At 47.3% G+C, this 24608-nt stretch overlaps 1 protein-coding gene across 1 annotated transcript in view; it reads right to left on the bottom strand.

The window, feature by feature from the left end:
* The window catches only part of LOC147683161 (uncharacterized), a 360314-nt gene that overhangs the window by 145406 nt on the left and 190300 nt on the right, over nucleotides 1-24608 (bottom strand). Inside the window, exon 4 of the mRNA XM_086943660.1 lies at nucleotides 14476-14564. Within this exon, the coding sequence (XP_086799786.1) occupies nucleotides 14476-14564 (89 nt within the window). The remainder of the gene's footprint in view (nucleotides 1-14475; nucleotides 14565-24608) is intronic.

Here is a 24608-nt window from a genome sequence, read left to right as displayed (position 1 = left end):
CAGTTTTAAAAACTTGTACCTCCCATGGATTTTCACTCCTGCAAGCAAGCTGGATGGCTGCTTTAAAACTATTAAATCGCTCTACCATCCCATTCCCATTGGGATTGCACAATTAAGTTATTCTTTGTGCAATCCTGCACATGCTTAAACATGGTTTCACCCTGTTTGACAAATTGTGAACCATTAACACTTCTAACTGCTGGTGTACCTTCATTATGAAAAACGTCATCAAAAAAGTTTATAGTTTTGGTGTCTAACTGCTTGATAATTTTTACAATCTACCACACAGAAAACACATCCATGAGTATTATACTTTCCTGAACTACAAACTGGCCCCATGATGACCACTACAAATTCCCACTGACAGTCAGGACGCACAAAATTACTTATGGGATGTCTTAACGTTTTGAGAGTTTTATCAGCTGACATGCAAATTCCACATCCTCTCACTTCTACTTCTACACCTTTCACAGGGCAGCAGTAGACACTCTTGACATAGACTTCTTTACAATCAGTAAATGGCCTTCGTGACAATGTAATTATTCTTTTCCTTAAAACTTCTGGAGGAACCAGTCTTTCTCCTTTAACATATTGGACTCCTTGCTGGTTAATTAATTTCTCACCCCCAAAAAGGTGTCAACTATCCCAAGTCACTCTTTGATGGCCATCCCTTTTTTATGTACTCATTGACTTTAGTGTCACATCTATTTTACAATCATCATCCCATTTTTTCCCAAAAACCTGTCCCCATTGACCCACACCAAAGCCACCTTTACATCCACAAGTAAATCATCTTGCTTATCAGACATTTGGATAGGAATGCGAGACAAAAAATCTGCCACGGTATTCTTTTTACCTGGTAAGTACTCAATTTCATACATGAAATCTAGCGTTCTCATTGAAATTCGGGCCAACCGAGAAGACATGGTCCATATCCACATTGGTCCACACTTTAACCAGTGGCTTATGGTCACATTTAATAGTAACTTATTTCCCCCAAATGAATGAACAGAAATGTTCTAATGCCCAGGCGCACTCTAAAGCTCCACTCTCTATCACTGCATACTTTTCTTCCACTGGTGACACTGGTGAAAGAGCCCTTTAAGCATATGAAACAATTACTGCCTTCCCATCTTCATTGTACTGTGACAACCCTGCCTCAATACCTATGCTGCTGCCATCCATTGTGATCATACTTTAAACCCATAGGGTTGCACCCTAGTAATGTAGGAGCTGCACAAATCGCATTCTTTAAATCAAACTCACTTTCACAATCCATTAGACCATACAAATGTAACTTTGATTTTATATAGTTGTCAGATATGAAACTTCCTCAGAGAAATTAACAAATTTGGGAAAAAATTCTACCAAGCCAAGGAAGGATTTCACCTCCTCCTTACTTTTGGGACATGGGGCATCTTTAATAGCTTCCACCAGTTTACTCTTTGGTTGATTCCCTACCATACTGATCTCCTGTCCCAAGTATGTTGCCTGTCTCTGCGAATTTGCACTTTGAATACTCCACAGTGAGACTATATTTGTCTAACAAAGACAAAACTAGTTTGCGTTTGAAAGTCATGGTCATTCCGTTCTTTTCCCATCACCAGTATGCCATCTTGAAACACTAATACAGGACTATACTTTCCAATGATGTGAAACATCAACTGTTGGAACACCCTAACCGCAAGTCCAAACAGCACCATTTTAAATTGATGATACTACAAGCGTAATTAACGAAATGTACTTTCGGTTTTCATCGCATAAGGGAATCTGCCGGTATGTTTGCTTTGCAGTAAATAAATAGTGGAGAAAAATGCCATGCCTCTAGACTTGGTTAACATCCCATTGATTTTGGGTAAAGGGAATTGGTCACTTAAAATATTATGTAGCTAGTGTAAATTGACAATCTGATTTTGCGGCCAGCTTTCCGGGCAACAATTAAGCGAGCGACTCACTCTGCTGACTCCATCGGTTCTAGAATATCCTCATTAACGAGATATTCCAATTCAGCTTTCACCTCCTCCCTCACCGACGCAGGAATATTTGTAAGCTTGAGAATCTTGGGAATAGCATTTTCCTTCAGCAATATTTTGTGTTCAAAACCAGCCATCCTCCCAATACTTTCCGCAAACACCTGGAAACTCAGCACACATTTTTTTCCAATAACTCCCACCTCATCTAGCACTACTACCTGTTCAACACCATTAGGATCCAAAATAATTTTCAAATTCCTTTGGTCCTTCCATCCCAAAACTGAAGGGCTTTTCTTTGATGCATATACTTTATCTATGGATTTCCTGATCTTAAATCTAGAAACTAGATTCTTATACCCCCAACATTTCTATGGTTTCTCTAATATACCTCTCCGTCGCCATGTCAGTTTCAGCCTTCCCAAATTTTTTTTTTTTTTTTTTTTAAATTGTTCTTTCCATGTAGACTCATTTATAATTGTAAATGGCGAACCAGTATCAGCAGCAATGCGGATCCCATCTCCCCTGAATTTCATAAAAAACATAGGTTTACTTTTGTCATTACCAATATTCAAAACCACCTTTTCTCTCATTCAACAGTCCAATATCCTCCACGTCTGCAGTCTCCTCACTCGTGGACTCTGTGTCCACTTCCTCAATACATTTGGCTTTCTCTGGTTTGCATGCCTTTAATTTACAAACACACGTAAAATGCCCAAATGTCCCCACATGCACTGCATTTCTGCTTAATTGTGGAGCAACTTCCGTAATTCGCTAGGTGGTTATTACATTGGGACATATAACTCCTAAACTGTTTGCTCACATAGGTTTTCCTGTCCACTCGAGTAATTCTTTGCTAGCTTCAGCTACGTTGGATTCGACTACTTTGGGTTTGTTTGATATGACTAGCTACAGTCTGATGTTCCTTATTAACTTTCTTCAGTGCATCTCCCAGACCGCTCAGCCTTTATTAAAATAGACATTCCATCTTTTAAAGGACTATCTCCACTAATTGGATTGATGGATCATGAGCATTCATTACTACCCGATCTCTTATAAGTTCTTCTTGCATGTCACCAAATCAACAATCCAATTCAAGTTCTCTCAAATCAGATACGTAATCATCAATAGACTCACTCCACTCTTGTTTCCTGTGGAACAAATTGTAATGCGTTCTACCAATACAGCACTTTGGAGAAAAATATGAATCTAATTATCTAAGGACTTCACTAAAAGCACTCATCCACCAAATAATCCTCTTTAGACCGTTATAGATTCTTAACTCCTGGGGACCTAAGGAGCGAAGTAATCCTTTTTTCCTTTCTGGCGACAATTTGTTTGCATGGTCAATTGTAGCAATATCATTCAAGAAATAATCTTTCCATTGTAACCAAGGAACTGGCTGCTCTCCAGGAACATACACAAACTTCTTAAGTATCCAACATAATACCTGGTGCAGGAGTGGTCTAGTTCAAAGGATGGCCTTATTACAATCTTCACCATCAATTACGGTACGATATACTTGCAGACACAAAATAATTTTTCTAAACCATAAAATAGAATTGCAACAAGTTGTATCTATGTAGATTGGGAAACAACAAGAACGAAATTTGCCTATTAAATGCAATACAGTAACTGCAATAAAAGAGTAGAGAAATGTCACTGCCAATATGCTGTGCGCTTTCCTTTGAAAATGCTGTGCGTGTCAGTGTATTAAACAAGACGATGAAACATTAATACCTGTGTGTGTCAGCGAGTCAACACACCATTTTCAGATGGTACTATGCAGTAAGCGCTAGTAGTACCTTAAGATAAAGTTGCAGTTAGCTGTGCATGTCAGTGAATCAACAAACTTTCTTCCAATGGCACCAGACGTTTGTGGAGTATCACGCATTGATGGAAAAATAGCTGGTGTGCCATGGTGTGAGAAGACTTATGTCTGATGCCAGCCTCAACTCCAGCACAATCTATCACCTCAAACACCAAGATGGCCGCCTGATGTCTGCACTGCTGTGATGTACATTGCGTATGCGGGAAGAATGTCAATACATGCTGTTAGACTCGAGGGTCCCTGGTTGGCACAGGTATGCACTTGTGACAAAACTTACCCTCTCCTCTAGTCAGGGTAAGAGAACTACTCCTTTAGAAATAACCCTTGCTCACCATCTAGGTAATGTGGCGCGAGCAGACAAGGCTAAACTTCAGGGCGATAGTTAAGCATTTATGATCACATACAGGAAACCCACTGACCCACCACAAACGGACACCAGTCGTAGGATTGTATCAAAAATACGTAGACTTAATGTAAAAATATATGCAGAATCACAAGACCATATAACGTTTATCGAATGAAGGCCACCAGATTTAAATAGGCAATTGTTCTTAAGTGTTCTTGGTCAGCAAGGTACGATGACAGGGAAAACAAACGTTGCGGACCCTGGATCCGATGCGAACTCAGGATAGAGTTCCAATGTATCTTGCGATGAGTGTACGAGGTGTTTCAGGCGCGGCTACTGGTGAGGGCGGACCCTGGACGAGGCCAACGATTCTCCAAAGGATCTATCCGTCTCGGAGCCCCCTCGAGGTGCGAGGCGGGTGAGAGGGACTGTGTGGAGGGTTGCGGCGATCCGGGGTCTGATGCAGCTCACGGGGCGAGGCGCTGTTCAGGCCTGTGGGGCGTACTACTTCTTAGCACACCAGTTCGTACCTGTGGATCTGTGTGGGGCATCGCGTTCTCGGGCAGACTGGTGCAGCACCGGGCCTTCGGTACCACAGTACGGAAGACCTTCTGAGGTGCGGCACGGCCTTGGTATGAAGGAGGGCAAAGCGAGACAGTCGGGTACGTTACGACGTACGGACAGTCCGAGGCCATCAGATGCGCTCCGTGCAGATTCCGGCGAGAGGAGATGAGTGGGGCACTGCGTGCTCCGTAGCAGGCGAGGTGACAGGAGAGCGGGCGGCCCGGCACTGAAGCGGAGAGCGACTCAAGCTTGAGCGGGGCTCTCGGCGGCCGGGCAACCAGGCTCCAAGCTGTCACGACCTTGGAGGGCAAAGGCACCCGAGTCACAACTCTGGCGAGGGAATAAGAACTAAAGGCCCAACAGCAAACGGGCACAGGCAGAATAGAACCCAATGGTCCTGGGGTTCCGTTCAGGGGGCAAGCTCATGATCAAGCCCTTGGAGATATTTTCAGGCACAAGTCTTCAAAGTCCTTTCTGGTCTTTTCCTCTCCGTCCTCAGCAAGGCTGCAGGCACCACTGTAGGATTCCTTCTCCTCAGCTTCTCTTGGTCCTTCTAGTCGGGCATAGGTTTGTCGTGGTCAAAACTGGATCTAATTTCTTAGGAGCAGGGCTCCTACCTTTATACTCTGTTTCTTTTGTCTTGGCAGGCCAGGGGGCCTGAGCCTGGTTCAACCCGGTTTTGGAGTACTCTGTTGACAGGAAGCTGTCGTCTTCTTTCAGGGAGCAGGGCAGGGACATCAGACGCTCCGCAGGAGGTGGAGCCAGCATTGTGGCGGTGGAGCACAACCCTATTCAGAGTTAAGGACTACTCCGCCCACCCATCCTGGTGTAAGCACTCTATCACCACCTGGTCACCCCGACTGTCCCCGGGAATTCCCCAGCCCTGTCACTCGCACAAACCCAGACAGCAGATACACATCCTGGCAGAGGCGGGCTGAAATAGTCAGGCAAGCAAATGCTAACTTTCTAAAAGTAGCAGTTGCAAACACAGGATATTAAAATAAACCTTGCTGAAGGAAGTATTTTATTCTGAGTTAAGGCATACCAAACTCGACATGCCACTGTGTTCCCGGAGCCAGCTGGGACTATAGCGTGTAATAGTTCCAGCCGCTCACCTTGGCCTAAAAGAACAGGCAGCCCTTCAATAGTGAAGAACAAAAAAGGCGGTAATTCACTACTAGGACATGCCACACACATCAGGCTTGTCCTACCTTACACTTACAATGCACCCTGCCCTTGGGCCTACCATAGGGGTGACTGATATAATGGTTAGGGAAGGTTTAGGGACTGGCAAGTGTGGGCACTTGCAGTCAGCGTGACAGTACCAGACTGTACGCAGGGTCTGCAATGGCGGACCCGAGACATCTTCTACGAGGCCGCTTCGGTGGGTGGCGCAACCAGCGCTGCAGGCCCACTAGCGGCATTTGTATCTAAAAGCCCCGGCACTCCTGGTGCACGTTACTGGGGACTGACAGTATACCAAATAAGCCAATCATGGAAATCAATTTCGGATACACTTTATATAGGGAGCACTTGCACTGCAGCACGATTGGCCGCGGTGCAGTGCCCTGAGCATCGAATACCAGCAAAAACATCTGAGGTACATCAGCAAAAAAGTGGAAGGGAGACTCACGCCAAGGTGCCAGGTCTAACACATGCAGACTCCGTAAAGCCTGAGTAGCGAGTCATATAATTCAAGACTTGCCAGTAGTGTACAGAATCTGCATTGTGAGCGTGTTGCTAGGAAACAAAGTTCGCAAATGCAAAGCTCACACGCAGAGTTGCCTGTGGAGAGCACAGGGGACGCAAGCACGAAATAAAATGGAGTAAAATACGCCTCACCAGAGTACGGTGCTGACCAATCCAGGCATGGTCAAGAGATCCAGGGATCAGTTCATAGAGAACCAATCATGGCCAAAAGCAACAATTCCCATCAAGTCCGTCGCAGCAGCAGGAAACTTCGATAAGGAAACAGGTACAGACACACGAGTCATGTTCGTTCTGTGCATCGCTAGTTAAGTGTAATAAGTACACTACACAAGTGCCTAAGTAACACTTTATTGAGACTAGGCAGGATATACAAAACAGAATACTGGCCGCACCAACTCCAAGCGTCTTTCTCCCTAGTTGATCCGGTCACCCAACATAGCTCTGTTACATAGTAACATTCTACACATACCCAACACTACACTGCCCTTGGGGAGGGGGGCCTCAAGCGCCCCCCCTCCCCTTTTCTTTCATGTATGCTTACTCTTGTGACCTGGCCCACCCGGGGGCTAATCATTAAATCAGACTGGGAGGCCGCACTTATTTTTAGTAACATTTGCCATGGATTCTCAAATCTGAACGATTTTGAAGCAAAAACTTAAAAATAAAAAAAATAACGCTTTTCCACCCGAGTCCCTGGGGACCCCAGTTCCAGATCTAGGCAATCAGGCAAGATACCCTGCCACCTTTTCTTATGTTTTTTTGTTTTTGGGAGGGGGGGGGGGGGGGGGGGGGGGGGCTCTGCTGAGGCAGAGTTACAAAAGGGCTGCCGGCATTTCCTTGTTGAAATTTTGGCAGCCAATCAGATCTCAGCACGAGATCAGCAAGATTCATGGAGGGTCTGCATCCCTAGATATACAAATTTGGTGTTCCTTTAAAATCTCAAGAACTACTGAACGATTTTACACCAAATAACAAAACGCAAACTTTCTGGACCAAAGGTAGCCTTTTTGCAAATTCAGTTTAATTCCGCCCAGTGGGAAACACTTTTTTGACCCCTTTTTGTCCCCTCAGCCCCCGCTTGACAACTCACCACAAAACTTTCCATACACAACTAGAAACAGTAAAGTACTTTTTGGGGAAAAGTTTGTGAAGATTCGTCAAAGGCACCAAAGTTACAAGCAAATCCTATGGAAAATAGGTCCCAACTAGGACTGCCAGTAGGTTATATTTATATATTACCTACTGGCGGTTGCAGGTAGGTATTATTTATATATTACCCACTGGCGGTTGCCAGTATGTAGTTATAGTTAGGACCTTGTTGCTAATCAAAAAGCGTTTCTTTTCCCAATAACTTTGGCGCTGGTTGACGAATCTTCGCGAAATTTTCAAAACTAGTGGGGAGCTTCGGTCCGATCTTGAAGGTTTTCGGGGTGATTTGGCAAGCTGGGGCCGAGAAAAAAGGGGTTTCCAAAACGTGTTTACTCCATGTTAATTCCCATAGGAAACTTTAGACACGGCTACAGCCTGAACTGCTGAACGAAATTACACCGTATTTGGCAATAAGGTAGGCCTTCTTTCAGAAAGAACTTTGTTAAATGGTGTAAATCCGTTCAGTAGTTCATGAGAGATTAAAAAAATATAGGTCGAAAAATGCATTTCCCATAGGAAACTTTAGACACGGCTACAGCTCGAACTGCTGAACGGAATTACACCAAATTTGTCAAAAAGATAGTGTTTGGTTCAGAAAGCACTCTTTTTTTAAATGGTGTAAATCCGTTCAGTAGTTGCAGAGAAAAATCAAAAAATAAAAAAGTTTCGATATCTAGAGGGGTGGTGGATCCGCGCACCCTGCAGATCATGAGCTGCATTCTAATTGGCTGGCAACACTTCAAACCAGGAAGTGTTGGCAGCCATCTTGTGCCTTGGTAGAACCGAGGCACAAGAAAAGAGAAACAAATGCGCAAAACAAGAAAATGGGGCAGGGTAAAAGCGCCCTGACCCCCTAGGCCTGCTTTGGTAGTCCCAAAAAAGCATTAAAAAAAATTTACAAATCCGCGAGACGCGGAGGATCCGCGAGACGCGGAGGATCCGCGGATCAGGCCACGAAAATAAAATAAAAACATAGCGCGGGCTCCTGCGCTTCGTTATTATTAGCCCCCGGAATGGCCTAGTCCTGGGGGCATGTAAAAAAATATTTGCTGGGGCCCAAGAGGACCCCTGCAGCCCCGGGGACCGCCACCACCCCAGGGCTTTTTTTATGTGAGGTCACCCTAAGTCCTGGGGGACCGCCATCCCCAGGGCTTTCATTAATTATTGTGCAGGGGCACACGGCCCCCGCTGCCCCAGTGACCGCCACCCCCCCCCCTTCCCGGCTTTAAAAAATAAAAAATAATAATAACTGTGTGGGTGGGCTCGAGCCCCACACGCCCTGGGGACCACCACCTACCCGGGGCACTAATATGTAAATTTGGGGGACCGTTAGGGACCCCCGAGTCCCAGGGAACACCAGCTCCCCGGGGCTGGGTACAGGAGGGGAGCCGTGCAGCCCCCCTCCTGGAGCCTGCGATGGCCCTGGGGACCGCCCCAGGGCCGGCTCCTGCAGTGTCCCAGGGTGCCCACCCCTGGGAACCAGCGGTTTGCTATGACAGGACGGGCGGTCATAGCAAACACTGGTTTGGATTTTGGAAGAGAGCAGGAAACCTGGTCTCTTCCAAAATCTAAACCAGATTGCTTTTCAACACAGGGAGATGCATGTCAGCAGCTTCACATGTGGAAAAGCAATCCCGGCTCCCGCAGGACACGCGGAGCCGGCAGGGACCATGGGGGCATTGGGGCTCCCCCCACGGTCCCAAACGAGAGGCCAGTCCCCGGAAGATGGGGTTCCCGGGCCAGGATTGGCCACGGGAGGGGGGCCCACGCGGCCCACTTATCGTTAGCTTATTTTTTTGTTTAAAAGGGATAAGGCCCTGGGGGAATGGGGTACCTAGGGCCCCAAATAAGGGCAAAGAAGGGGGAGCAACATGACCCCCTCCTAACGAAAAAAAAAAAAAAAAGAAGTGATTGTGCCAGAGGACCTGCTACCTCCCAGAAACACTCTGAAAACGCGCCCTTTGGTGCATTTTAAATTGGAGAATTAATTCCACTTCAATACAGGGGTTCCCTGGGGGCCCACCAGGAACCTCCAGTAAGCGCCACAGGGCTGCATTGCAGAGAGGTGGTCCAGGCCTTGCCCCTTTTTACACCGCTCTGCAACACAGCTCTATGGCGCTTATTGGAGGTACCTGGGGGGGTAGTTGGACCCCAGGGACCCTCAGGATTCAAGGGGACTTAATTCCCCAACTTAAAATGAGCCATTGGCGTGTTTGCACAGTGGTGAAGGGAGGGGACGGGGGCCTGAGGTGACATGAGTGCAAACACTCCCTGTGGCGCGTTTTAAGCTGGGGGAATTAATTCCTCTTCAATCTTGAGGGTCCCTGGGGCCACAAGCCCACCAGGTACCTCCAGTAAGCGCCACAGAGCTGGGTTGCAGAGAGGTGTAAAAAGGGGCGTGGCCTATGAACACTTTTCTGCAACGCAGCTCCTTGGCGCATACTGGAGGTACCTGGTATGCTAGGTGGCCTCAAAGGACCCTCAGTATTGAGGAGGAATGTATTCCCAAACTTAAAACGCGCCTCACTCCGTGTTTGCACACATGTCACCTCAGGCCCCGCCCCCTTCCTTCACCACTGTGCAAAAGCACCCCCTGGAGAGTCGTAAGTTAGGGAATTAATTCCCCTTTAATACTGGGAGTCCCAGGGGGCCAACTAGCCCACCAGGTACCTCCAGTATGCGCCAGGGAGCTGCGCTGCAGAGAGGTGATCAGAGGCCATGCCCCTTTTTACACCTCTCTGCAAAGCAGCTCTGTGGCGCTTATTGGAGGTACCTGGTGAACTAGTTGGACCCCAGGGTTCCTCAGGATTCAAGGGTACTTTATCCCCCAATTTAAAACGTGCCACAGGGTGCCTTTGCACAGTGGTAAAGGGAGGGGGTGGGCCAGAGGTGACGGGTGCAAACACCCCCTGTGTCGCGTTTTAAGTTGGGAGATTAAGTCCCCTTCAATACTGAGGGCCCCTGGGGGCCAACTAGGCCGCCTGGTACCCCCAGTAAGTGCCATAGCCCTGCGTTGTAGAGAGGTGGTCCAGGCCATGCCCCTTTTTACATCTCTGTGCAAAGCAGCTCTGTGGCGCTTACTGGAGGTACCTAGTGGGCTAGTTGGACCCCAGGGACCCTCAGGATTCAAGGGGACTTAATCTCCCAACTTAAAACGGCCACAGGACGTGTTTGAACACATGCCTCAGGCCCCCCCCCCCCCTCCCTTCACCACTGTGCAAATCAGCCCCGTGGCGCGTTTTAAGAGGTAGTTTTAATCCCCCTGCCTTATTATGTACTAGTAGCTTACAGAGGAAGTCATGCTAATCACAGGGGTACCCCAACGCATAGTGTTCCCTAGTGTATGTGGGTGTTTTCACTGTCTTCTAAGTGTCTTTTAGCATAGCACTGGCTCTAGGCCTGATTAGTCAGTCAGTTACCACCAGTACCCGTCTGAAAGTTGTGGGTACAGGATGATTTTGCAACAAGGCCTTTTTCTGCTCCTCTGTTGGTTCTTTCTGCACGTCTTGCTTCTTGCACTTTTCTTCGTCTTTGTGGATTTCTGTTGCTTCTTTCTGCATTTCTTTTGCTTCTTTCTGTGCGTTTTTTTTATTATTTCTTCACATGTCCAACCTCTGTAGGCATAATTAGAAATTCGCATTTAAAAAACCTTTGAAATTCACTGAAAAAAAACAGGACTGAGAGGCCGAGAGAGTGTACTCCCAAGCCCGCACCCCGCCCAGGTATTGATCCACGTTACCTGGGGGCGCGACCCGACTTTCCTCTCCTCCTTCAGCAAACTTGGCCTTCCGTGCAGAACTTTCTTAATGGGCCTCAGCAGCTCAGCCTGGCAGCTCAGCTCCTCTTGGGATGCGGGTCCCGACCGCGACATTTAGGAAGGTCTCCGGCTGCTGCAGGGCACACATACCCCATGCCTCTGAGATTACTTTTTCTCCAGGTGCACGTTCACCTCTGCACCCTCCAGGTCTCTTCTGGCACGAAGCCACACACACAACACTGATCAGACTCCACGTCCACTCAGTGTGCGCGGCCTGCGGTCTCAGTTGGCACCAAGAAAAGCACACAGCATTACAGAGACTCACTTTCTTCCGGTGCACACGATGATCAGCCGAACACCAAAGCACACACACTGCTTCACTGAGACTTACTCCACCTCTCGTGTCCCGATATGCAGGCACTCTTCACCCACGCCTTCGACTGCAACACAACACGCTCACCGTGTACGAGCCTCACTTCTCAGGTGCACTCGATTACCAGGCGCTCTTCACCAACTCCTCCAATGCACCCTGACACGCACCCAAGACTTGCTCCACTTCCGATGCACACGCCGACCAGAGGCTCTTCACCAGCACCTGCGGTTCACCACGACACGTACCCTGCATGCAGAGTCTCACGTCAGCTTCAGTACACACGCTGACCAGGCACTCTTCTCTAACCACTGCGGTGCACCACGACACGCACCCAACGCGTCCGAGACTCACTTCACCTGCAATACCAACGTTGACCAGGTGCTTTTCACCCGTGCCTCCTGCGCACCACGACATACACCCAGTGCGTCAGATTCCCACTCCTCCTTACTGTGTCCAAGATGTAAATGTGTTTGTTTTTATATAGCGCCTTCTACCCAGAGGTCTCGTAGCGCTGTATTCGTACCGCTGTGGAACCCTTCCTGGCTTTCCTGTGAGATGTCCACTCATGGGCACGCCCAAGGTGAAGCCAGGCATCCAAGCGCTGCTGGGGCCGTTGTGGAGATTAAGCAAGCTATTGCCCAGAGTCACAGAGTGGGACCCATGATTAGACTAGGCACCGAGGCGAGAATTATCAGGTCCGGGGAGATGGAGTCCAAGAGCTGCCAAGGCGGGAATTGAACCCTGGTCCCGGGCCAGACCTCTGCATCAGGGTCTGCTGCTCTAACCATTGAGTCACACTTCTCCTCACAGGGCACATCTTCCGAGGGTCTCAAGGTGCCACAACACGCGCCCACCGCGTAACTTGAAACTTCTCCGGAAACTTTTATGTTCCTTTGTTTCCAAACAGGGAGCCAGTTCACCGTGGGCCCTTGGGGTTCCAAGACACAGCACAAAGCACAGTCTTCGTCAAGCAGGGGGACCCAGCGCCCAAAGCACAGTCCCAACAGCCTCTTCCTTGGTTAAAACAGCAAACTGCAGACCAGCCCTAGATCATAAAGCAAGGGTTGGTCTTCCCCAGCAGTCTCTTCAGTTGTTCCTTCCTTAGTAGAGGTTCCTCTTGACCATGAAATCGGTCTAAGCCTTTTCAGTCTAAATCCATTTCGGGTTCATTCCAACATTCAGGGGTTTCAGCTCTCCTAGTTATACCACTTAATGTCTTTGAAGTTAGTTGTGCTCAGGGGTCCCTGACCCCTCCCAAATTCAGTTCTGGGTGTCTCCCTCCCAGTGTCACCTTTTTCCCTTTGATACTGGGGGTCTGGATCCTTAATCACTCAGGAGATGGGTCAATTGTTTTATAGCAGCAACCCAGGCCTCTTCACCTCCCAGGGCTTCTCCTCGCCTACTCTCCAGCTGCAGGTCAGCCTGGTGCCATCTCAACCTCCCCCTTGAGTCAAGACCTCCCCAGCTACTCTCAGATCCAGACAGTCAATCCACATTCAACAGAGGCACAGAAATGCTTAAAGCACACATCTCAGCCACTTTCTAAAAGAGTGGTTTCTGAAAGAGTGGTTTCTGAACACACAGTGACAACACCACTTTCATAGAAAGATGTGTTATGACACTGAGTTCATACATACTAAACTTCACCTCTCCATTATAAACTTATAGGAAACTAGGCTACCAAAATACAAAACTCAGCCTCCTTCATTCTGTCCTATGGGCAGAACGGCATTTCAAAAGTGAAAACGAAATGGAGTGTTTTTCACGGTCAGAACATAGCACACACCTCAGTAGATGTCCTGCCTTTTACTTACACTGCACCCTGCCCAGGGGTTACCCACGACCTACCACACGTGTGCCCAATGTGTATGCAAAAGGGAAAGTAAGGCCTGATAAGTGGTTGCACTTGTCAGAACATGCTAACTTAGCAAACTGTGCGCAGGCCCTACACTGCAGGCCCGAGTTTCCTTTGCTGCGTGCCTTTGCATTACTAGCCCAGGCACGCACAGTGCACATCACTACAGACTTCACTAGTAAGGCAAACATACCAATCATGGCCAACCAATTACCATTACACTTTACATAGGGAACACTTGTACTTGGACTCTGATCAGCAGTGGTAAAGTACCCAAAGCATCTAAATTGGCAACTTAAGGTCAGGGAAACGGTGTAGGGGGAAAGCAGAAAGTTTAGAGAACTTTAGCCAAAAAGGCCAAGCCCTACAACACCCTTACCCATATTTATATATAAAGGCTTTATATTTACCTGCGAAATACTTACATTTTTGTTGTAAAGGGATGTGTGGTAAAGGCTTAAGTGTTTTCAGATTTTGCGTGGCAAAGCCATATGCGCTGTAATGGATGCGCGGTAATGGTATTGCGTGGTAACTGACCCGTTGTAAAGGCCGCTTCCCCCTCTGTCATTCAAGGACTAAAACTCAGACTTATTCATCCTCGGGCTATGGCAGCAACTCCTGCTAACGTATCTGCAACCACAGAGCTTTACCAATGCACAACAAACTAGAAATGCAGTGAATATTCAAATTATTTCAAATGCAATCCACGTACCTTCTTACATCTCAGAACCATCTGAGGCTGGGAACTGCATGTGCAAGTGCCAAAAGAATGCAATACTTGCTGATCTCGCTCCCTCAAATTGTTAGGTTGTTGTGCCATTTTCTTATTTGTACACTATTAAACAGAAGACTGAGCCCACCTTGACCACTGGATCATTCATGCAATACATATAATGCTTCCCTCTCATTCATTCCCCTACCTCAGGGCACATTAGATCTTCCAACTCATTGACTCGCAGGCTGAGCTCTTTATTTCTCCGCAGCACCAAGTTAAGCTCATCCTCAAGGTCTGAATAGTAAAAATAAAAAAAAAGAGACATATTACAATTTCATTCCACTTTTCAGACTACAGGGACATTCAACAATGAACAGTTCAATCTTGTATTTGAAATTTTCTAACAGAAGGTCTCAGTGTTGCAAGGCAAGCTGGTTTAAAGTCAATTTTATACTGCACAGGTTTATTGTTTTGAGAATGTTGCATGGATAATTGTCCTAATAAACTTTTTTTCTAACAAAACCATGATTTGAAGGTGCCTGCCATCCGGTTAGCCCTGAAAGACAATACCAAGGGCAGAGGGAACTCAGGCCGCATCCTGGACTTACTTTTCACCAACCTCAGAGGCACTTCCATTTCAGCCCCCTTACCAATAATATGGTCAGATTATGCTATATCGTTCTGTTCGCCTCTCCCCTCCACTTACAGCATGAACATCACTCAAGCCACCTCCTACCTCTCTCTTGGGATAATTTTTCATCACACAAATTCATGAATGCACTCAACCCCCCTCCCACCAAGGTCCCACCTGGATACTTTGTCTGCCTCAAAAATAGAATGGACTCCTGCGTGGCCAACAGCCGAGCAAGATGGCCGCATACTATTGTGGTTCCGGCAAACCGCACCCGTAATTCCACAATCTGCATATTTATCCGGGGTCACTTGAGCTGCACACGTTTTTAAAAAAAAACAGAACCCATTGGGAGAGAATCAAGAGTGGCAGCAGGTAAATCGAGTGCAGAGGAACAGAGATCGGCTTGACTTCGTAAAGGAGAGGCCCAACGGCATTGATCGCTCTGAAGACGGGGCGCCTGTGGGGCCAGCACAAGGTGCATGAATGGAGAGTCCCAGATGAGCGAGATTTGACGAAGCAAGGACTCCCTCCATGTGGCAAAGCCAAGGCCCAGAATCTAGCACTGGTGAGCTCACATGAGCTGGTGCAGCCCCAATTCCCCAGCCTGGGGAGATATCCAACACTTGCCCCTGACGATTCAAGGGGAAATAAAAGAGGAACGCCTACCGCTCACAGCAGGAAAGAACACTAGGGCAGCAGAGAGATTGACTAGGGAAGCAACGAGCTGAGGCACCAGCAAGAACCAGTGCAAATAGTGGACTCCCTCATTCAAGCGCACGTAAAGCAGGCACTGCAGACGTGGGCACTCCTGAGAAGCTCAAATCACTGCTGCTGCTATCGGAAGATACTTCTAACCCTGGGAAGCAAGCAGAGCCACAGGGTGAAAACTCAGTGGCTCAGAGACACAGCCAGAACTGACCAGGTTTGAGGTTCTAGGGCATTGAGTGGGCGCAAAGGCATTGGAAGGCATCGGCAGACACCCGACACTGCTTGAAGACGACGGTGGTGCGATTAAGTGGAATCTAGGACTCCCAAGCATAGATCTGTGGGATACAGGGAAAAGACACAGAAAGCAATTGAGACTCTGAATATAATCAATGCTCTGAGGCACCAAACGGCCACAGACAGAGCTATAAAAGATAGACCTCAGCAAACCAGCAAAACCTGACAGGCCGACGAGTTTGAATAGCCTCGGGCAGGCGGCGGAGAGTAGCTGGATCAGGAGCACCACCCAGACAAACTGAGGGCCCACCAAGTTCTGAGATGGCAGGAGGGAGGAGTGGCAAATCAGTAATGCAAACTAAACTAGACAAGTATGCTTGGCAGAAAGGAACTAGTGTGCAGGAGAAAGACGCTGCTGAACTGCCAGCGAAATCGTATGCACCAGACAGACAATCAGAGTTGACTCTACAAGATATCATGACAGCAATCATCACGGTAAGAACGTCGTTGGAAAATTGAATGGACTTTGTCTCAACCGAAGCTTCTTTAATCAGGGCAGACATGAGTAACCTGAACACTAGAATTAAAGACGTAGCATCCACAACTAGTTCCCTAGCCAAAGACATCAGCCCTCAAGAAACAAGTAAACTACCTCCAGATCTGAAATGAAAAGATGGAAACACTGCTAGATGAGTACGAGGGGAGGTCCAGACGCAACAATGTTGCTAGCCCTTCGGAGCGCTCCGGCACTCCAAGGATTTGTACAGATTTGTTTAAGGAACTGGTCACGAAAAGCCTGGAACCCAAAAATCTGTCAATATTTCACTATCGAGCGGGCGCACAGGGTGCCAGGAGGTAGACCTAAACCGGCAGCACCCCCTGGACCCATAGAGGCCAGAGTATTTAACTATCGAGACAGACATCATATTACAGACAGCTCGGACGGCACCGCCGTTTTATTTAGAAAACAGCAAAATACATTTCTTTCCTGATTTCATGCTCAAAGTACTGCATCAACGACGCAGCTTACTCTATGGGAAAAAGGCCTTGCAAGATAAAGAAATCAAATATACAATGATCTTCCCGGCCAAACTGCGGGTGGAGGCAGAAGGGAAAGTCGGGTTCTTCGGCAGCCCAGAAGCAGCGTGGAACTGGCTGGAAGGATGGTGCACGGTGAAGAAAAAGAACTAAGTAAGCCAACGGAACGGATTGGGACAATCCCGAAAAAAGCAAGGGGGCAACGTCTAGCGACAACCACTTGGGGTAGGACAGACACGAGTAATTGTGTTGTATCCCTTATCCACACAAAGGAAGGTACTGTAGAGTCTCCTCTCTGAACTTTTAGGGCACTTGCTCCCTGTAGAGGACAAGCGCACATACATCGGCGGAGCATCCAGAGACTGTTCCCTGGAAGGCGCTAGAGGTGTAGTATGACGGGCCGATGGACCAGGTTCCACGTGATTTATAAATGCAATAGTTTACACAACTAAAAAGATGGTAAACGGGTGGCGGGTTGGGCCACTTACCAATTTTCAGGGGTGGGCGATTGGCACTCTGCAAAGTTGGGGAAGCGGGGGATTTGACTCCCCCATGCAGGAAGGGGGGTGGGACAAAGTTTGATGGGGGAGGGAACTCCTGTCAATCAGCAAGCTAGTCAAGGAATTGACGGAATGGGACAGTTTGCAGCCCAAATTATGTAGCGACGGGGAAGGTGTTTGTTAAGCATTGTACATAGTTTAGATGACACTAATATGAGGCTAAAGGAAGGGATTGGTAAGTTTCTAACATGCTGCACTGAGAAACAGGCACTAGAGGGTATTGTACGGACGGCTGTAGTAAAACAAGACTGCACAAGGGGGCTACCCCGATGAGACAGGGTACCAACACAAATAGAAATGGGTCCAACACTGAAACAGGGACTTAAGCTATTGTCCTGGAACGTGAAAGGGCTGGGAGACAAGATAGAGGCATTGTATTGCAGTACATCAAACGTCCTTCACTGGATGCAATTCTACTCCAAGGGACGCCCCTAATAAGAAATGTATGCGGGGCAATGACTAGGTGGAGCTATAAATTGGTGGCACACTCTGCATTCAGTTCTGGATCTCGGGAGTGGGAATTATGATGTGGAAAAAATTCAGATGACAATTGCTCTCATTTGGACAGATAATTTGAGTAGGTGGGAAGGCAGTACATTGAACCTAGTATCTTTATACACACACCACCTGGCCTCCAGGCCCGAGCATTCAAGGACCTAGGTGAACTATTTATTTATTTATTGCATTTGTATGGCGCGACAGCTACCCTGAGGGTTTCCCAGCGCCTTGGATCTGTGTTACACATGGAATGAGGGGGAGGGGCTCTATTGATTAAACAACCATGATTTAATTCCCTTCCGGAACCAAAGGTTCCAGGCGTAGTAGGACCGGGATTGAGTTCCACAGTGCTGGGGTCAGATGGGCAAATGAGCGGCCGCCCATCCGAGCCCGGTTGACCCTGGGAACCGCAAATTTTGCCTGGTTCATGGAGCGAAGATTGCAGGCGGGTATATATTTCTGGCCAATCTTACATAGATATTCGGGTGCTTCTCCTGAACTAATCTTAAACATGTAGCACAATGCCTTAAATTTGACTCTGCTAGCAATCCTCAACCAATGTAGTTTAAGGTGATCCGTCATGCTCGTGCGGCCTGGGAGGTTGAGGAGCAGTCTTGCCGCAGAGTTCTGGACAAAGTCGGTTCAGGATACTTTTTGTAACTCCTAAATATAGGACATTACCGTAGTCTAATCTCGAGCTGACTAGTGCCTGTAATACTGTTCTCTGTGCCCAGTCTGGTAGTTGCCATAATATTTTCCTCAGCCATTTGAGGATCACAAAACCGGTTGAGGCTGTTTTGGCTGTATGTGCACACAGACAACTTCTCATCAATTATTACCCCTAGGTTGCGAACAGATTGTACCGCAACCGGGGTTGCCCATATTTCTGCTGGCCAGTGAGTCGGGCCCCAGAGATTCTTTTGGTTACCAAAAACGAGCAGCTCAGTTTTATCCCCATTTAACTTTAGTTTCTCTGAGTGAAGCCAGTTCGCTATTCTTAGGAGCCCAGAGCGAAGGGGAGAAGTTCCGGATTTGTCTGCAGGTGTGAGGGAGAACACAAGTTGTGTGTCATCCGCGTAGGAGTAAATTGTGAGACCCATTTCTTCAGCGATCCTGGCTAATGGAGTGACAGACATTAAAAAGTAGCGGACTCAGTATTGAGCCCTGGGGTACCCCGTAAGGGGACTTTAGGACCTCCGAGGAATTGTTTTTGGAAAAGACCTGGAAGGTCCGATGCAGGAGGGATTGTTCCAACCATTTCAGTGCTTTTCCTCTAACCCCTATATCTTCTAGGGACTGAATCAAGATTGTGTGGGAGATGGTGTCAAATGCGGCACTCAGGTCTAAGAGAATGAGTGCCGCCGTGCCTCCAGTGTCCAGCTCTTGACGGATAACCTCAGTGACCCCTAATAAGGTGGATTCTGTAAAATGGCCTTTCCTAAAGCCAGATTGAGAATAGTGTAGTAGATTATGGTCATTTACAAAATCTGCCAGCTGCTTGTTCACGTGTTTTTCTAAAATTTTTGAAAAGATCGGCAGTAGAGATATTGGGCGGAAGTTAGAAAAGACCTCCGGGTCGCTATTAGCCTTTTTTAGCAAGGGCATCACCATGGCGTGCTTCCACTCACCAGGTATTACCGCTAGGTTGAGGAAGGCGTTTAACAGCGCTCTGATTACTTCCAAGATGGATGGGTCTAGCTGTTTAAGAACATGAGCAGGCTTAGGATCCTGAGGAGAGCCTGATATGATACTGTTCAGGGCTTCGACGAAAGTATTGATGTTTAACGGTTGCCATACCGTGATATCATGCTTCATGGAGTAATCCCTTTGGTCACTATTGCTAGGGGTAGAGGGATTACATAGACCATCAGTGAAATCACCATCTGAGGTGAAATTGGCATAGATTGTTGATATTTTCTCCTGGAAGAAATTCGCAATAGAATTGCATTGTGTGGGTGTCAAGGTAGGAGGGTCAGGTTGTGCTGCTGCCCCAGCTAAGTTCTTTAGAACTTTAAAGAGAGTCCCTGAGTGATTTTGTGCTCCTAGGATGGCATTTTTGGTGAAATTGCCCGTGGCGATTTTACAGGACAGATGGTACGCATTGAGTGCTTGTTTATATATTTCTTTTTTTAGCCGGATTATAGTCTCTTCTCCACAGCCTCTCTAATTTTTTACACTGACTTTTCTTCTCTCAATTTATTCGTGAACCATGGGACCGGGGGATTGCATGATTTATGCTTACTTAAAGTCAGAGGAATAACAGTTTGTGCGGCACTAGATAGCCAACAATTAATCATCTTATGATCACTAATTGTGATCTTCTCAAGATCAAAGCCAGGGCTGGATCTGATTAGCTGTTCATCAAGATCCTTTATGTGGAGTTTTTGCCAGTTTCTAAACCACACCTCAGATTTTACAAGGACTTTATGAGAGGGTTCCCAGATGTTAAATTTAGTGAGAAGGTGTTCGGACCACGGGATTGGCAGTGCAGGCTCGCACTTTATGCGATCAAAATTTGCAAAGATTGGGTCTAATAGGTGGCCAGCTCTGTGTGTGGGGCCAGTATTCCATAGGTGGATATTGAGTGCCTCAAGATCAGAAAAGAAGTTAAGAATCATTGGAAACTGCAGTCTTAAAGGTGCAGATTGAGGTCTCCAAGACGGCAAACATAGATGCTTCCAGCAGAAGAGGTGCAATGTATTCGGATAGGGCTGCCACCCAATCCCCAGCTGCCCCTAGAGGGCGATATATCAGAATCCCTTAAAGTGTGGTTTGAGGGGACAGGGCTAGTTTAAAAAGCCCTGCTTCACAATTTACCAGGTTAATATCTTCCCACTTGCATTGAAACGTATTTTTAAAGATAATGCCTATACCACCACCTCCTTGATTTGAGCGGTCCTTCCTGATTATCGTGTAATTAGGAGGGAGGGCTGCAGCTATGTCCGGCCCAGAGCTTGTAGTTAGCCAAGTCTCTGTTAGGAATAGCGCATCCGACTTCTGATCAAGCAGAAGATTAAAGATGTCGTCTTTGTGTTTGGGGAGCGATCTACAGTTTGTGGTAAGGAAAGTGAACTTATTGACTAGACCTTTGCTCCTTTTAGGATTTATGGTTGTGTCTCGCAGTTAATGTGGCGATTTACCCTGAGGCTGAGCAGGTCAGCCCTAGAATAGCTGGGAGCTGTGTGTTTCCGCACAGGGGGGTGGTCCCTGGTCCCGTCTGGGCGCAGACAGGCTTGCCATTGGTGCGCCCGCTGCGCGACGGACACATGACAGTCTAAAATAGCGCTTCAGTACTAACTAATAGCGCTAATAGTACTAACACTACCAGAAATAAGACTTCTCATAGGAGGTGATTTCAATTCAATTGTCTGGGGTCAACTGGATCGCTGGCCCTCGAGGAAACTACAGCCTACTCGCACACAGCTTCATAATTTCTTGGGAGCGATGGGGTTGGTTGACATATGGAGGGCTCATCATACCATGGAGAATCAATATACATTCTACTCCAGGGCGCACCGCAGCATGTCTAGAATAGACTATTATAACACTGGTGGACCAACTAGGTCAGATCAAAGAGGTGAGCCACCTAGCAAGGGGCATAGCAAGCCATTCTCTCATTGGGGCCCCGATAGAGGTGGGAGAGCCGCGAGCAAGAAGGATAGCCACAATAAACCCATGGTATCTCAAGATCCCCCAGATCAGGGAAAAAATTGTGAAAGAGACTGAGTTGTATTTTAGTGAGAATGGAGACTGGGTGAATTCAGCGCAAACACTGTGGGAGGCATTTAAAGTAGGTATTAGAGGCCACGCTATCTCCCCGATTGCTGGAACCTGGAAAGAAAAGCATGCTGCACTAGTCCGATTAGAAAAAGATATATTACAACTGGAAGGGTAACTCCAAGAAACGCACGCAGAAGAGATCAGGCACACTTTAAAACTAAAGACCAAAGAATATGCAGCCCTAGCAATGGACGCAGCAAAAGCACCTTACAGGGCAAAGCTTAGCACAATCTGCGAAGTTGGGGACAAAGCTGGGAAACTACTGGCAAGGCTGGATCGTAGAGAGCAAGCCAATAGATTAGTGGCAGAACTAATAGACCACTTCGGCAAGCGACTTACTTAACCTGCGGAAGAATTTGGGGCTTACTACCGTCAACTCTACAAATCCCATATGCCCTCAACGGCAGAAGAAGCAGCCTCTTTATTGTCTGATATGCCCCTAACCGCACTCTCGGAAGACGAGTTTTGGAGACCAACTTATCAAACACAGAGGTAGAAAGAGCGATTAGCGACCTGAAAGCAGGAAAGGCGTTGGACCCCAATGGCTTGCCTATAGGATTGTACAAACTAGCTCCTAGTAAGTTGGCGCCACATCTAACAATAAAGTTTCAGGAGAGTCCAGAAAAAGGGTCACTTCCTATAGACCAGAGACTGGCCACCATAGTAGTCATTCACAAAAGCGGGAAACCTCAGAATAAATGCTCCTCTAATAGGCCAATATCGTTCCTCAACGCAGAAGCCAAGATCCTTGCAAAAATACTGGCCACCTGCCTGTTTCAGGTCATACCCAAACTGGTGCGCCCAGATCACTCAGGGTTTAAGCCAGACAGAAATGTTGCTTTTAATTTACGACGGCTACTTGGAGTGATGGGGCGGGCAGACACAATATGTGAAGTTGCGGTGGTGGTGGTGGTATTCCTCAATGCATCCATGGTGTTAAACACGATTGAAGGGCCCTATACGTTCTCAGTCCCAAAGAAATTCGGATTCAGCCCTGAATTGTTGAGCTGGATCCTGCTACTGTACAGGGATCCATTGGCTCCAATAGTCGTAAGCAACCGGAAGTCCCCCACATTTACCCTCGGGAGTGGCACAAGGCAGGGCTGCCCCCACTTGCCGTTGCTCTTTGCCATGATGTTGGAGCCATTGGCGATGTGGATAAGGAGAGATCCAGTCATGAGGGGACTAAAGTGGGCAAAGACTGGGACGGCATTTTGTTATAAATGGTGTCACTCAAGGTCTCACTGAACAGAGAATTGCATATTTTTAATAATTGCGGGAAGTATTCGGGTTATAGTATAATTTGGTCTAAGTCAGTCATTTATGTCCTCAGTGGCAAGCACCCCTCCCTGCCCAGAGGGACTATTAATAATGAAGCATTAGAGTGATTTAAATACCTGGGAATCTACTTCCCTAGGGACCCGACTATATTCTACAAGCGCAACCTCCTGTTCCCACTACAGAGACTTGGAAGCAATGTTAACTACTGGAAATCACTCCAGTTGTCCCTGTTGGGGAGGGAAGCACCTATTAAAATGATGTCCTTGCAGCGTTTCTTGTATGCCCTGCAGAGCTTCCCAAGTCCAGTAAAGGCAGAATATTTTAAGGAAATAGAAAGCACCCAGAGAACTTCTGCAGGAAGGGAAACCACCCGGATCTTAATTCAGAAGCTCAGAAGGGGGTGGTTTGACAGGAGAATTGGCCTCCCAGATATTAAACTATATTACTAGGCCGCGCAGCTCGCAGAGATTAACCAAAATCAATACAGACTTTCTGGTGACCCTGGATACCAAATGGATAGGTGGTTACTACCGGGGGAGATTTTACGAAAGTACTTTACTCCAAATTAAAACTGACAGGTACCACAATACATGCGGTCTAAATATGGCAGATTGCCACGAAGAGCCTGGGCTGGGAGGGAAAGGTTACGCAGGTTACCCCACTTTGGGACCCACAAATGCTAGGCAACTTAAGATAAACCAAGGGTTTGACCGATGGGAGTAGATGGACATCTCTAAAGGTAGGGGATTTATGGAGGGCGGGAGATGTGGTGACTTTTACTCAGTTGCAAACTGAATATGATCTTGCAAAAACAGAGTACTTTAGATATTTACAGGTCAAACATGCACTGCAAGCGATTACAAAAGGGGTAACACTCCCGGAGACCTCCCCACTGGAGTATAGGATCCTAAATGGCCACATGCCTGACGAGTCTATCTCGCTGGTTTACAGGAAGCCAATCAATAACATGACTGACCCTCTTATCTGGCTCCGAACTAGCTGGGAACACTATGTGGCCGAGATGGAGGAGGAAGAATGGTTAGAGATAATAGTCTCACCCAGGGAGATTGCTATCTCCTCCAGGTTGAGACGCTTGCATCTTAAAATACTCCATAGAACGTATCTCTGGGGCGCAGCGTTGGTAAAGATGGGCTATAGAACCAATTCAGGGTGCATGTAATTTGGTACTGTCCACATATACAAAGCTATTGGGCTGAACTGAAAGCGCATGGAAGAAGTGGTGGGGAACAAAATAGAAAATAGTATAAAGATGTGCCTCCCGAATATATGGGGTCCAACTAACATAATGAGTAGGTAGAGAATAAGGGTAGCAATGGGACTGATCAACGCCAAACGAAATACTGCAAAACAGTGCAGGCCCAGGAAACACTGTCCGTACCAGAATGGGAGAGAGACATGGACTGGTGCATGGTGACTGAAAAGACAATTTAGGAATCCAGAGGATGTCCTAAAAGGTGGTTACAGATTTAGGAAAAATGGGAAGATTACAAGGGAGGAACTTGTGAGCCCCCGCAACTGGGACAGGAACCAGGCTCTGGGTAGCTTAAATAAAAGTAGGCTAAACATGGAATCTATAAAGAAGAT

The sequence above is a fragment of the Lissotriton vulgaris genome, chromosome 11 (assembly GCF_964263255.1).
Source record: "Lissotriton vulgaris chromosome 11, aLisVul1.2, whole genome shotgun sequence".
NCBI lineage: Eukaryota > Metazoa > Chordata > Amphibia > Caudata > Salamandridae > Lissotriton > Lissotriton vulgaris.
Note: the sequence above shows the minus strand (reverse complement) of the source record. Positions and strands in the feature narration are given on the sequence as shown.